General features: G+C 38.9%; 2 protein-coding genes across 6 annotated transcripts; both read left to right on the forward strand.

Moving 5' to 3' along the window:
- Positions 1 to 914: 914 nt before the first annotated feature.
- LOC104556818 (hypoxanthine-guanine phosphoribosyltransferase) lies at positions 915 to 10,240 on the forward strand. The gene is made up of 9 exons (XM_010200826.2): positions 915 to 932; positions 5,008 to 5,114; positions 5,579 to 5,762; positions 6,615 to 6,677; positions 7,201 to 7,218; positions 7,421 to 7,503; positions 8,498 to 8,544; positions 9,224 to 9,300; positions 10,193 to 10,240. Exons 1-9 carry the CDS (start codon positions 915 to 917, stop codon positions 10,238 to 10,240), a joined length of 645 nt encoding a protein of 214 aa, XP_010199128.2.
- Positions 10,241 to 11,724: 1,484 nt separating this feature from the next.
- NUDT7 (nudix hydrolase 7) lies at positions 11,725 to 14,660 on the forward strand. Of its 5 annotated transcripts, none has more exons than XM_062007493.1 (5): positions 11,725 to 11,792; positions 12,039 to 12,192; positions 12,604 to 12,676; positions 13,201 to 13,359; positions 13,799 to 14,660. In XM_062007493.1, exons 2-5 carry the CDS (start codon positions 12,083 to 12,085, stop codon positions 14,180 to 14,182), a joined length of 726 nt encoding a protein of 241 aa, XP_061863477.1. In that variant the 5' UTR covers positions 11,725 to 11,792; positions 12,039 to 12,082; the 3' UTR covers positions 14,183 to 14,660. The 5 variants fall into 5 exon arrangements, with proteins under 5 accessions (XP_061863477.1, XP_010199127.2, XP_061863480.1 ...); XM_062007495.1 differs by having other exon boundaries at positions 11,747 to 11,792; positions 12,044 to 12,192; XM_010200825.2 differs by lacking the exon at positions 12,604 to 12,676 and having other exon boundaries at positions 11,731 to 11,792.
- Positions 14,661 to 15,109: the final 449 nt, after the last annotated feature.

The raw sequence follows: 15,109 nt of genomic DNA on the forward strand, positions 1-15,109 counted from the left end.
CCAGCCTTGATCTAAAGAGTATCTGTAAGACTACAGGAAAAAAAAAAAAAGGAGAAAAATGTTCTTTCAAGTCTGTACCCTCTCCCCAAGAGAATATTAAACTAGTTGAATTAATAAACTATACATAATCTGGTAAGAACATTCTGTAACATGTTGTATAGAAGCAGGTTTTTGCTCATTTTGTTAGTAAGATTAATTTTTAGAAATCTACAACTGTCATGTTAATCCCAGATGATAGTGCAGTTTGGTACACTGAAATAATCAGATTACAGTGAATGTCAGAGCTATTTGATTTTAAATGATGTGAAGCATGTTACCAGAAATATTACTCCCTCATTTTCTGAAAGGATAACCTAGAAAAATATCAGACAGGGTTCACCATGTCTCAACAGCTGCAGACCTCTGTTTCAAGTGATCTTTTAAAATATAGCTTTGTGTATTTAAATACCAATTTTTTGTCTGCAAATTATCACAAAATTTTTAAAGCTGTAGACTTTATCACAACAATGGATGTGCAGTATTGTGTAAGAAACTGGTATAAAAAATTACATTTGTTAACAACCACATATTTAATTTGTATTTTCAGTTAAAAATAACCACTACCTTACCTAGTTCTTCCCACTAACTTGATTCATGAGGTTCCTTTTTGCATCTCCCACGTTCTCCACATCTTCAGTTTGATTGGTTGCAGCAGAGCTCATGCCCAGTTTATTTCTGGTTAATCTGATTAAGTAAGAACCTCGGATTGTGATGTCAGTGCATTAGTAGAAAGAAGTAATGCTTCCTGTGGGAAGGATGTCAATTTTGACCTTTTAGAAGCAGGTCATGATCTGACTATAAGATGAAAACAGAGCAAGACAAAGTGCGGTAATAATACAAACTCATTCTCTGATAGCATAATTCACAGTAAGATTATGGCTCATGGACTGCAGGTAAGAAAGCATAATGAACTCGTATTTGGTTATTTGATTGAAGGGAGTTCTGGGTGTGGGGGAAGAGGTTTGCTTCAGCAAGAACAAAAGAACATTAGAAATACTGACAAATGAAAGGCCTTGTTTTGTATGCTTACTCGGGAGAAAAAACGCCTTTCAGAACACAGGCATCTTAATAGACTCAATTTCTTTACAAACTTATAGCATTATTTTATTTTAATATACATGTATTCATATTTTTTTTTACTCTGTGCTGATGAAACAATACTTAATTAATCTTTACATTGCTGTAGCTAATTTTGTTGTTTTTCCCCCCTTAAACTCAGAAACCTACACTATTAAGTGAACAACAGGCTAGATTGAATCTAAATTAAACAACTAATTCCTCAACTTACAAGCTCATGATTTAAAAATGTAATGACTTTGTGTGATAGTTTATCAGATTGCTTTATTATAATGGGTTGTTGCTGTATTATTTAGCATGTGCCACAATACATGCTAAATAATAATAGTAAATAATAAAAGCTTTTATGAGCCTGTAAGGTATATGCAGCATGTTACTATGGTGATGTGGTGCTCAAATTGATGCAATCCTTAGGGTTCTCTTCATGAACCTTTCAGCAGACCTTACAAAAATGCTTCATACATAGCAATAAACAAGATATGAATGTAGCAGACATTTTGCACAAAATGAGCACAGCTGTTAACCAAATAAAAAGTATTAAACTGCACTGTTGGACTAGCTATAAGCAGTAATCACTACCCACACCTGTATGCTTCCAGATCAGCTTTATTGAATAGTTACATTAACACAGACAAAGCTAGTCCCTCACTTGAGCTGAACCAGTTGTGATGCCTCTCATCAAATTAATCATCAACAAGGCTGAACTTTAACTCATTATGAAGACGAAAGCCCAATTTATAACTGCAAAAGCAAAATCATAAGGCTGAGATCCATTAAATATGTAGATCACTATCATGACTGGGCAAAAGGAAAACTGGTAGCATTATTATTGCAGTTAAGCTGCATTTATGCAATGAAACCAAACAACAAAACAAACCTACACCCTACAGCACTTTCAAGCTTTTTAGCATGTCAGTGAGTATCGACAAAGGCACTTTTTCTGTACTCCAGTACTCTTTTAACTTTGACCGATACTTCTAATTATGTCCTATCGTCACTGCTTCTTGTTGACAGAATCCCTTACCCTGTATTTTTATTCTGTCTGTCACCACTAGCAATCTCACACAGGCAGAAATTAGCCCATTTTAAACTGGCCAACTGGATTAATATAACAATCAAATAACAATAAGCAGTTCTACACTGTCTAGGTACTTCCCTACTGTCTAGCCTGATCTACAGCTGATACCAGTGTAACTGCCAGTATCTCTTCCAAGATTATAAAGCACAAACAAATAAAATTTAAAAACAAGCCTTTATTTAAGCTTTAACTTTGCTAACTTCAGCCATGAAGAAAATAGGAACGAAAACAGGCAAAATAATACTACTGACACTCTAAACAGCACTCAACTGCAAAGGCTATTCTGTAAATCTAACTTGGAACATCAAGACCTATCAATTTTGAGTACTAACAGAATACAGTTACTTCAGCCAGGATGGGATTCTATATGCATTGCTTTGTACTACAATAATCTGTTCTTTGAAATCCTTGTTAACACTTGTCTCTCCTGTTTTATCTTCAAATGCAGTAGGCTATTCATGGCTAATTTACAATAAACATCAGTAATGGGTTATCTCATTTTTGTCTCTGCTGTGAGTTTTGCAAGTAATAACCTCCTTCTGTTCCCTACAGTCCATTTTCCCTTTCTTTCTAAGCACTCATCTCTTCTATGCCAAAAAAAGAGAATTAAAAACCATCCATCTAAAGGGTTTGCAGGTGTTGACTTGTTAGTAATACTTTCTATTACTATCTAGTTCTCTGTGCTCTCCATCAGCAAGCAACTGTATTGAGTTATGTTGAATGCAACTGGTGTGTAGTTAACCTGCTTTACACTACCAAGGCTTTGAGCCAGCTTTGAATTTTTCTTTCAATTAGTTCTGTCTTCTTTTTCAGGGCAATAGTAGATATGGCAAATATCTCTAATTTGTTTTTTTCTTAACTTATTTATAGTACTTACATATTAGTCTTATTTTTCAAATTGGTTTCTACTTGTACTTTTTTCTTGCCTGCTTTTGAACAAAGACCAATGCATCTATTATGGTCTCAAAGGGTGGTAGAATCCACAGACACAGATGTGTTTGAGGCCAGAAGACTAGTCAGAAGAGAAGCCTAAATGGAGAATATATAACTTCTAGACACTCGGGCACCTCTGAGTACAACAGCCTGGAGCCAGCATGTTGAAGGAAGAACTGAAATGCTAAACCCTGATGGCAAAAAGGCTAATGCCCTGTTCTGTGGGAAGTAGCTATGGCCTCTCTGCAACCACTGCAACTCATCAGGGCCAAAGTCAGCTCTTCTGAAGTCCAAGGTCACAAACAGGATTGCAACCCTGGACTATGGCAGAGCTGACTTTGGCCTGTTCACTGAACTGCTTGGAGGAATTTCATGGGCTAGGATTCTAGAAGGTGGGGGATGCCCAGGAAAGCTAATTAATTTTCAAATGACACTTCATCCAAACCCATGATCAGTGTATTCCCACAAGTAAAAAGAAACAGATAAAGTAAGAAGCCTGTGTGGATGAACAAAGACCTTCTGAAACAACTCAATTGGAAGAAGGAAGTCTATGGAATGTGGAAAAGGGGACTGGGTGCTTATGAAGAGTATAGGAATATCAGAGAGTATGCAGGGACAAAGCAGGGAAGGCTAAAGCCCTCTTGGAATATAATCTGGCACAGGATGTAAAGGAGACAATAAAGGCATCTTCAGGTACGTATGCAGCAAAAGGAAGACCAGGAAGATTGTGAGTCTGCTGTTGAATGAGGTGGATACCCTGGTGACAGAGGATACAGAGAAGGCAGAACTACTGAATGCCTTTTTTGCCTCAGTCTTTACTCCTAAGGCTGTCCCTCAGGAAGCTCAGTGCCTGCAGGACAAACAAAGTCTTGAATAAGGAAGATAGTCTCTTGGTTGAAGAGGATTGGGTCAAGGATCTACTAGGGAAGCTAGACATCCAGAAATCCATGGGACCTGATGGGATGCACCCACGAGTGCTGATGGAGCTGGCTGATATTATTGCTAAGCTGCTCTCCATTTTTGAACAATCATAGAGCACATGTGAGGTGCCTGAGGACTGGAGGAAGGCCAGTGTCATTCCAGTCTTTAAAAAGGGCAAGAAGGAGGACATAAGAAATTACAGGCCAGTCAGTTTCACCTCCATCCACAGAAAGGTGATGGAACAGCTCATTCTGGATGTCATCTCTAAGCACATGAAGGAAAAGATGGTTATCAGAGAGAGTCAATATGGATTCACCAAGAGGAAATCCTGCTTGACCAACCTGATAGCTTTCTATGATGGTATAACTGGCTGGGTAGATGAAAGGAGAGCAGTGGATGTCATCTGCAAGGCTTTTGACACTGTCTCCCATAACATCTTCATCAGAAAGCTCAGGCAGTGTGAGTTGGATGAGTGGACGGTGAGGTGGATCGCAAACTGGCTGAATGACAGAGCCCAGAGAGTGGTGATCATCGGCATCAAGTTAAGTTGGAGGTCTGCGGCCAGTGGGGTTCTACAGGGGTCAGTTCTGGGGCCAGTCTTATTCAACATCTTCATCAACAACCTGGATGAGGGAGGAGAGTATATCCTCAGCAAGTTCACTGATGACACCAAACTGGGAGGACTGGCTGAAAGCTGTGCTGCCATTCAGCGATATCTTGACTGGCTTGAGAGTTGGGCAGAGAGGAATCTCATGGGGTTCAATACAGCCAAGTGGTGACTCCTGCACCTATGAAGGAACAGCATGATGTACCAGTACAGGCTGGGGGTGACCTGGTGGAGAGCAGGTCTGCAGAGGGGTGTAGGGAAAAGAGTCTTTCTCCACATTATCAGAGACTGGAAGGTTTTTTCCTTTATATCTCTGTTTTTACTCATAAAGCTAATTCCTTTTCATTTGCAGATAAGAGATGAAGAAAGTGGCTATAACAAAAATCTATTTTGCATTCCTAAGCATTATGAAGAAGATTTGGAAAGAGTTTTCATTCCTCATGGACTTATCCTGGACAGGTATGAGGACAAACAACAGAAAGTAGTGTATCTATGCCAATGACCTACTTCCCTCCAAATGAAAAGCCTGAGGTCCTACCTACCCTGCATAGCCCACAAGAAACATGGAAACCCTGCAGCTCTAATACTTGTATTCTGGAGCTTCATACAAAAGCAGTTTTTCAGCAAGGATTCCTCTACTATTTAAGTTTCCATGTTATCTCAAATATCTACAAGCTTTCCTATCCTGCATTGTTTTTATATATGGATTAAAACAACAGTATGTCTATAGTGGAGTAGTTGCCTTTTTGCGAACTGCAAATATGTAACTAACTGTCCTGTGTCTTAATGGGATCACAGTTTGTTGATTATAAAAACCTAACAGCATGATCAGAAATTTAACTTAGACATTGCCTAACACACAGACAAACAAGTATGATACATAAAACACTTCATGGAATTTGGTTTTTTTTTTTTCCTTCCAGGACAGAACGTTTGGCTAGAGATATAATGCAAGATATGGGAAGCCAACACATTGTTGCACTCTGTGTCCTTAAAGGAGGCTATAAATTCTTTGCCGATTTGCTGGACCATATAAAAGCACTAAATCAAAATGGTGATAAATCTGTGCCTATTACTGTGGATTTTGTTAGAATAAAAAGCTACTGTGTAAGTAATTTTATTTTCTTTGGAAAGACATTCTGAATACTGGTAGTTTACATGAAAACTCCACAAAAATTGAGTTTATGTATATATCTTGTTCAAAGCAGCTCAATTTACTAACATTGTGAAAGGCAATTTGCCCCCACCATCAGATAGATATTGTATATTCACTGGGATGAACATACAGCTGAACACCTAACATGACAAAGACAGCACCAGGTCTTCAAGGTCCTACTCTCCAGCCCAAAGTTTCCATACAGGTTCTACTCTGCCTTTACCATGGCAGCCTTTGGTTGGAGGGAGTATGGAGAGCTTAGCTTACTGTTTCTCCCTGAATTATTTTTCATTCCTTTAGATAATACTGGAGAGAATTGTTTTCATGATCTGTGTGTTGGGGAACTGGTATCTTTTGCCTGAATCAATTGCAGTTGGCCTGACAACTACTATAAAGCAACAATATGGTTTTTTTCCTGGTTTTACCTTCTACCTTCTCTGAAGGCTACAGCTCTGGGCACTGAAGAAAATTGATTCCATGCTAAATGCAAGTTTACAATATCCTATAAAGTTTTCATGGAATTCTAAAAAAAAATCTGTGGTAATAGAAATAGTTGAAAGCATTGATGTCTAATCCATGAATGTGGATATGCTTGTGTTCCACACAAACATAGGTCTGCACTGAGACTTCATTCACTGTTCCTGCTCTCAGCTGCTTAAAAGCTCTTTCACTCAAGGAGTTGTGTGTAAAGTTCCAAACATGATTTGATAGGTAAAGAGCAAGAGCAGCACACCATTAACATTAACAAAGTAACACTTTTGAGCATGTTTTATGTGACTTCCCTCTCTTATTTCTCCTTCTAGAATGACTCACCTACAGAAAAAATCTGTATTGTTGTTGAGGAACTGTCTACATTAAATGGGAAGGTATGAATTAGCATCTTCAGCTTTTAAGGAGAAAGAACAGTTCCTGTGTATCTTTCAGGAAGTCCATCTTTATTAACATTTTGGTACTACATATTTGCAGCCACTAAACACTGGTTTAATATGCCAGCTTTGAAAAAGTAATTCCCACTGATCTCAGTGGAAACTTGACACTACCCCTACTGAATGCATATGAAGATCCTCCTCCATGTTTTATCCCAGAAATGAACCATCTTAAACTGACTCATGCAGTATGGTTCTAGAATGCTAAAACATAAAATAATATATAAAACCTGATGTAGGTGACTTTCTCACAATATTCTAAGCTTCCTACAAATATTTACAGAAAGACTCTTCAGAAAGCACTAAAATAATGTAAGTATTTAAGTGACAAGCTCTTTTGAAAATCGATTACAACTTACTTGTAACTGATGTTTGTACTGCAAACTTTTCATGGCTGTGAAATTCACTGAATCTGCTATGTAAATATTTTCTTTTCTTTCTCTCCCTACATGATCCTTTCCAGAATGTGTTAGTAGTAGAGGTAAGTAAAGACTGGAGTGTGGGGAGAGGGAATGACATACTTTTTTTTCTCCCTGTTAATACCTATTCCATAAAAACCACCAATTAATCATGTCACTGTGCTGCTAAGGTTGCTGACTCATTTTCATGCTTTAAATGAATCCACTGGCAGTCTGTTTTTCCTTTCAGACTCAGAGGATAATTAGTTTTTCTATCTCTTTCAGGACATTATTGAGACTGGTAGAACAATGAAAGCATTACTTTCAAAAATAAAAGATAACAAACCAAAGATGGTAAAAGTTGTAAGGTATGACGATCTGACAACTTACCGGTGCATTGTAACGAGAATACAGAGCAAAAGCATTTAGGTGAATAGTCAGTGTATGCTGGTGGGTGTTTGGTTTTATTTGGTTTGAAGTTTGGGGGAAGAGGAAGTAAATGCAGGGAGAAATTTTTATCCAGTTGGTGAAAAACTAAGTATTTACTAAACCGGGACATTTACACATGTGCTACAATCTTCATTGTTAAAAAGAATAAAGAAAGGTTTCCTAGCTCTTTTTCTGTAGCCCATACAGATTGATGCATTCCTTGTTTCTTACCTCCTTATATTTGAAGGAAATTTGTCTCTTTCCTAAGACCTTCTCAGTTGTCTCAATACTAGAACCATAATATCCAGAACTTTTCTTAATGTCCTCAGTCATACAGGTTCTCAGCACTTGCAAGATGACTTCAAGTAGCATTCTAAATCTGCTTTTAGATGATCCCCAAAAGGAATTTTTTTGCAATATCTCTGTCAATAAATCATGATGCTTTGAAAAAACAATTCCTGTTTTACATACCAGTTATGTTCCTCCTAGTGACTGTGTACAATGTCCTCAGTTTCTTCACAAGGAAAGGCAAGAATGTATATGACTTTGTGGAAGAAATCACAGTGACACTGCACACCTTGTCCTCCTCCCCCTCCCTCCCCATGAAAATCTTTGCATGCCACTTGAACTGGCTTAGGTGTCTGTGCTATTTCAGTTTGATGATACATTTATGAAAAAAGCATTTAGGATACAGTATTGAAGAGAACTAACTGTAAAACAATAGAGTCATTTGGACCTGTAGAATGAACCTAGATCGGAGCCTTGGCTTCTTCCTCAGTTATAAGCTGAATACTTCTTCCTTCTGTTAAAATAATCTCATTGTTTCAGTTTAACTGCATCATTGTAGAAGCTTAGGGGGAGGAATGGGAAAAGTATACAGCTTAGAGTAAGACATATTTTAAAATACATCATCTTCTCTGCTCTGCCTTACAGCCTACTTGTTAAAAGGACAAGTCAAAGCCCAGGTTACAGACCAGACTGTAAGTATTCTGTTTTCCTGGTCATACAAAATACAATCCCATCATTTCACTTCATGTAGTAAGTCTGACAACTGGCATATAAGTTTCAGGAAGGCTAAAAGAAATAGGGAGAAAATATGTCAAAATTTGTAAACTGATGACCACCTCTTCCATGCTGAAACCTTATGGCCACCTTCTTTTTTTCCCCTGGTTGGTCTAAGTGCAGGTTTGGCTCTTTGTTACCAGATAGCAGAAACAGAATCAAACCTTAACTTTACACTGTTTGACTTTGACCCTAAAAGGCATTTGTTTTGACTCTGCATTCATCTTGCCTTGTTCTCAAACTGAAAATCTATACTGAGTTGCAGTGTGTCTATTCTAACACAAGCAGAATCTCATTTGATATCTCCCTCCCTCAGGATTACCTCAGAAATAAGTTTTAAATAATTATTTTGTTCTTAAAATGCATTCTCTTAGCATTTTAATTTTATTACTAACTAATGGGGTTGGTACAGATTCTAACCCTTGACATAAATTTACAGCTCTGATTCTTAAAAAAGCATGATAAGTACCTTGAAAGCAAGATGATGGATTTTTTAGGTATTACTCTTAAATAGCTGAAGCATGTGTTGAATACAAACTGTGTACATAAAAGCTATTTACACTACCCAAGTATAAAAAGAATTGTATTTTCTTACAGATATAGGCTTTGAAATTCCAGATAAATTTGTGGTCGGATATGCTCTTGATTATAATGAATACTTCAGAGATCTAAACGTACGTACATACATGTGTGCCTCAACATGTAACCAGCAAGAATATAAGCTTTAACTTGGAGCTTCTCAACAATTAACAGAGCTCGAAATCTGATTCAAAACTTCCATTAAGAGGGCAAAAACATTATTAATATGACAAGCTCATAATTCAATGTAAATGTGTAAGAACTTGTTTGTGCCTTACTTTTTAATAATCTGCTGCACAAGTCCGTGGCCCATTTGTGCCATGCAATATCCTGAATCCCCTGGGATGGCTGGCAGTATACAATCTGCTGGCCCCATCTGAAGAGAAAGGAACTTATTATTTGTCTTTAATGTGATGTTTGTCTCTCTTAGTGAAATTGTATGTTGCAGTTTTCTAGCCTAAGATGGCTGTGCGTGGAATGGATTTCTCCTTCACTATGTAACATGGCCATCCAGATCTTTTCTCCTGTGTTTCAGTACTGTCTCCCAAGGCTGCACTGAGTAACAGAATTGGGAAGGGTATAACTGATAGAAAGAGTTGATCTCTTTTTTTTCTTCTCCTTAGTTTTGAAGTGTTTTCTTAGATCTGGTTAAGTGGAAAAGTTTTCCACTCGTCTTTTTCAATAAGACAAACCAGTTCTGTTAAAGACACATACTGGATCCATGCTATTGCAAAGCAATATGAAGGAGGATACAATAATTTAACAACTTTGATGTCTTCAGAATATGTAAATCTATAAATTACAGATGAGTTTGGAAGCAATATTAATATCTCAATTTTACTGCAAGTAGTAAACATGCAACTAAACTTGCAATGATTACTGTTCTGGTGTGTTTTCCTTACAATGCTAGGAACATGACTGAAAAAGATTTTTCCATTTTCTTTGAAAGTAAAGATTGACTAAAGCTGGAATTCATTTCTTTTTTAGCACATCTGCATTCTGAAAGAGAAAGCCAAAGAGAAATATAGGATCTGATAACATCAGTCTTCTGGAGCAATAGTTCAACGGCACATTCAGCTGTGTGGATGAATAATAAGAAGTAATCTCCTACTTATGTACTTTTCACTGAAAAACTACATTTTCTGAAGATACTATTTTTTTTCTCCCTATAATGGTTAAGTAAAACAGCTTGAAGATGAATGAGTTCTGTTCAAGTTTCAGTGAAGCCTGAACTGCACACCGGACATAAAAATAGGCATTGTATTCTGCTGGAATCACACAGCCAAGACATGTACATGTGTGCATAATTATGTTTGGTTTTTAATTCACACATGAAAAACCACATTATACATAATGTATATAAACTGCACTTGTTTTTACATGTAAGCTTGTGTGTATAAATATATACTATTGTATGTAACAAATAGTCTCAACAAGCATTTAAGGACTTGAGGTTAACTGATAAATAACACAGGGCCTACCACATGGAAAACACATTTGGTTCTTTAGCTTAATGCAGTTTAAAAAAAAAATAAACACTACGGTAACTAGCTCTTACACCTTCAGAGTAACTTGGGGTGTTGTGTCTTGTTTGATGGATTCAGATGTGGATTGTACCATTGTGATGTTACTTGAAATGCAGTTAATCCTGATTACTAGCTCTTGATAGCTAGTAATAACTAGCTTGATAAACTATTATAGCTGTGTGTTACTTTGCTACTTGCGTGTCTCCAATGAGACCTGGAAATGAAATTCTAGTGCCCAGAACCTTCACCAAGCTTGAGGAAGTCTCTGATATGTTGCTGTTTCCAACTGGTACTACATGATGAAAATAAGCTGACACTAGCTTCTTTCCCAGTAAGAGTCCTTAAATTAAGAGTACTGAGCTAGGTGTCTGTGTTCAAAAGAGGCTGCTGACATCCTTCAGCTTTTAAGGGTCCATGGCTATAGGTAATTAGGCTTCGACAGGTGGGCAATGGTTCTTTCTCAAGCTCCCTGGCAGCCGGAGGCTTGTGACCTGTGATATCCTCTTCCCTCTAAAAAGCACGTGAGAGGAGGAATGCTAGTGCCTGTATGAATGGACCCCTTAACTAAAGCAAAGAGAAGAGCTCACACTGTGAGCCCAGCATCACTGTCTCGCTGCCATCGCCCTTGATCCTCTGAGGGATGGCGGGCGAGCAGGCCGTTCCACGCAGGCCCCTCTGAGGGGCGTGATACCAAATCTCTCCGCAAGTTCCCGCTTTTCCCAGCTAGTGCTGGCAACTCACGCTGTCTTCCAGGTAAACGTAGCTCCAAAAACCCGGCTGCCGCCGCCGACTGGCCGTGAGAAGCCTCCCGCCTCCGGCCCGCAGCGCCCGCCTCACAACCACCCGACACCCACTCGAGGGCGGGAACGCCGCGGGCTGTTGTTCCCTGAGTGCTCATCACGTGGCCTGCTCGCTGCCAATCAGAAGGCGGATCTCGGCGACCTCACGTGTTGATTGGCGGGACTGGGCGTCGGGGCGGGAGGTGGTGTAGAAGGAGGAGTCCACACGGGGCTGAGGGCGCTAAAGATGGCGGCTGCGGAGGGGAAGGGAGAGCTGGAAAGGTAGCGGTCGTCCCTGGCCCTTCTTCCGCTGCCCTCGCTTTCCACACCAACTGCGGGGAAAACTCAGAAGGAAAGCAGCAGGGAGGAGACACCTTCCCGGGCCTAACGGGAGGGGCGGGCGGTTAGCGGGGTGGCCTCGGACCAGCACCTGTTAGGCTCAGCTGTGTGGGGTCCCCTCCCCTATGGCGGCGGCGTGCCGGGGCACAGCTCCGGACTGTCACGGCCCTCCTTTCTGTTTCCCTCTAGAGAAGATGTAAAAGAGAGAGCTAGACTCCGCCTGACGGAGTTCGATGTTGGAAACAAATTCTCCCTCTTGCCGCTGCCCAAAGCGTCTGTCCTGCTGCCGCTGCTGGTGCGGGAGGGGAAGCTGCACTTGCTGCTCACTGTCAGGTCCATGCAGGTGGGTGAGGCGAGGCCGAGGCTCAGCACAGGGCGAAGTTCTGAGGGACACAAGCGAAGCAGCGACAAGATACTGTCTAGGACAGTGCTGTGTGTGTGTGTTCTCACCTTGGTGTTCACACACAGTCCTGTCTGTACCGCATGTTCTGGGTCCTCCAGAAAAATGCTAGATACCCAGATATTTATGACAGAAGCATTTAATTTCCAGATCATAAAAGGGAGTTTTTATTGTTTACTACAACTTAAATAAGAAAACTGATAATACTGTGCAGGCTTTGTTAATGTGACTTCTCAGTCTGCATTTAATGTTACTTCTGTCTTCTATATGAAAGGAAAGGCAACAATCTAAGTCCCCCAGAACTCTTCTGGGGACATTCTGTTTTCTTTTACAACTCTCCTTTTCCACACACAGACGTGCTCCAATCAGCTGCCTGTATTCAGAGATCATTTGCTTGTACGTTTTTCTGTTGCTGAAAAATGGAAAGGTTTGTGGAGTCTTGCTTAGAAATGTTAAGACCCTAATAGAGGCATTTAGCTGATGAACTGATTGTTAAGTGGGCTTTTTACTGATCTTTGATTATCAGCCTATTACTGTACTTAAAGGTACATTACTTAAAGGTGTATCTTCACAGCTTTTGCTGTTAAATTGAGTATTTTAATCTCACTATTCAAGTTGTCCATCTAGATTAATCTGTTGGTCTCTTATGCAAGCAAGATGATGAAGTATTAAAGCAGAATGTATAGTATGACTGACAGTGCTGTATGAGTGATATATGTATCTCTGACAGTGAGGGTGCATGCATTAGTTGGGTATAGGCCCAACTTATGTAACTCTTGTTAAGACACACTTCTGAACTGCAGAAACCTCTTAATCACCATTTCCGGCTTATTTGACTGTAAAGATAGGTCAAACATAAAATGATTCTGCAATATGAACAAGTGTCTGTATGGATCCAAGAAGAAATGTAAAACTTGTTACATTTAACAGTAGTACGCCTTTAAATTCTAGCTAAGAAGATCACCAGGGGAAGTGTGTTTTCCAGGAGGTAAAAGTGAAGAAACTGATAAAGATGAAATTGATACTGCTCTCCGAGAAGCTAAAGAAGAAGTAGGACTCCAGCCAGAGAAGGTGGAAGTCATCTGTAGGCTTGTGCCTGGAATTGATAAAGTAAGCAATAAACTGAGTAAGTCAGCATATCATTAGAAAATAAGATTAGGTTATTTTCTTTTTTAAGGTTGATAATGACCTTTTCAAACCTATAACTGTAAATAACCACTGCTTCTTAAAGTGCACAGCCTGTGTTGCCAGCAGAGCAAAGGGAGGAGATTCTGGCTGTGTGTTTGGTGTTTGAGAGACCACAGTTGGTGTACCGTGTCCAGTTACGTGTAATTATAAAAAAGAAAATTTAAAATGGATTAGACTATATTTAAAATAAAATATAAAAACCTTACAATTAGAGAGACTAAATGGCATTACAGTTGAGAATATTTCATGGATTCCTTGTTTACGTTTTGTAACATCTGAATGCTTTTAAAATAAAGAGCATTCTTTTACTTGCTACAGACTTAGAGTTTGGGTTTTGGTGGGGTTTTTTTTCCCGTTTTAGATGAATCACTTGGTGACTCCAGTTGTAGGATTTATCGAGGATACATTCCAGGCCACTCCTAATCCAGCTGAAGTGAGCCATGTTTTTGTTGTGCCATTGGAGTACTTTGTCAAACCCTTACATTACAAAGCCTTGCCTTTTAAAACCTCCTCTGGTTACTTAAGTCGGATGCACTGCTTTACATACAACAACCGTGAACATCAAATGTCATTCAGGATATGGGGACTTACTGCACACTTTGCTGTCTTTCTTGCTCTTGTAATTTTTGGAAAGAGACCAACTTTTGAAGTTGATTATGATCTTGACAACTTAGTTTCATCTTCTGAGAATAACTTCTTGAATTTATATGCATCCATGTATGAAAAAAAGAAGAGTAATCTATGACAAACTGGTCTGGCAATTAATTTATATTGTAAGAAGAAAAAGATTTCTGTTTATTCCCTTTGTACTTACTATTTGTTTGAATTTTTCATTTTATTTTCTTCTGAATTGTGAATTTATTAAAATTTATTTTAAAATCATATTTTGTGGTTGACAAGCACTAACGAGATCCATATACTTTTGAACCTGTTTTAGCATCCCCAAAAGCACATGGTATTTTCCATGGACATAATGTGAACTGTTGGAAAATCTGTTCCAGTTTCTGCTTGTGTTTTGTGTGATCTCAGACACTTTCTGTGGTTTGTCTTCTGTATAAGGAGATAATACTTTTTTATCTAATTTTTCCCTGATTGAATTAGAATGTGAGAACTTCTGAGGGTCTGTCTCTTCCTGTATGGCATACTACCTGTGGACAACATCATGCATATGGTCATGCATCTTTAAGCACTTATGAAATGCACAGTAAAAATATCACAATCTTCTTTGTGTCTTGTTTTAATAATTTTGTTTTGGTTGGGCTTGTAGAGGGGAGAAGGAGGTACAATGACTTCTATTACTCTTGCTCAATTTAGCATTTCTCAACAGGAAATTCCCTAGATTATGGAAAATTTGATATACAGGTAACTGCTGAAATTTGCTCCTCAGCATCCTCTTATCATCACTCACTCAGTTCCTAGAGGGAGTCGCCTTAAGGCAAGAAAAGCAAAGTTGGGTATTCATGAGGACTAAAATGCCTCTCTATAGTTGAAGCTTTACCAGTCGTCCTGGCAATGTCACATACATGGAGCTGTTCTATTGTTTCCTCATTGCTGGTGAACTAGAAGCTTATTCACAGTAGTCCTGATTTTATTGCCATATTAAGTTTTTAACAGCACAATCAACTTAGGCTGAATCTGAGATGTAGTTTGCAGGTAAGCAAGTTACCCGTCC

The sequence above is a fragment of the Colius striatus genome, chromosome 14, assembly GCF_028858725.1.
Source record: "Colius striatus isolate bColStr4 chromosome 14, bColStr4.1.hap1, whole genome shotgun sequence".
Classification (NCBI taxonomy): Eukaryota; Metazoa; Chordata; class Aves; order Coliiformes; family Coliidae; genus Colius; species Colius striatus.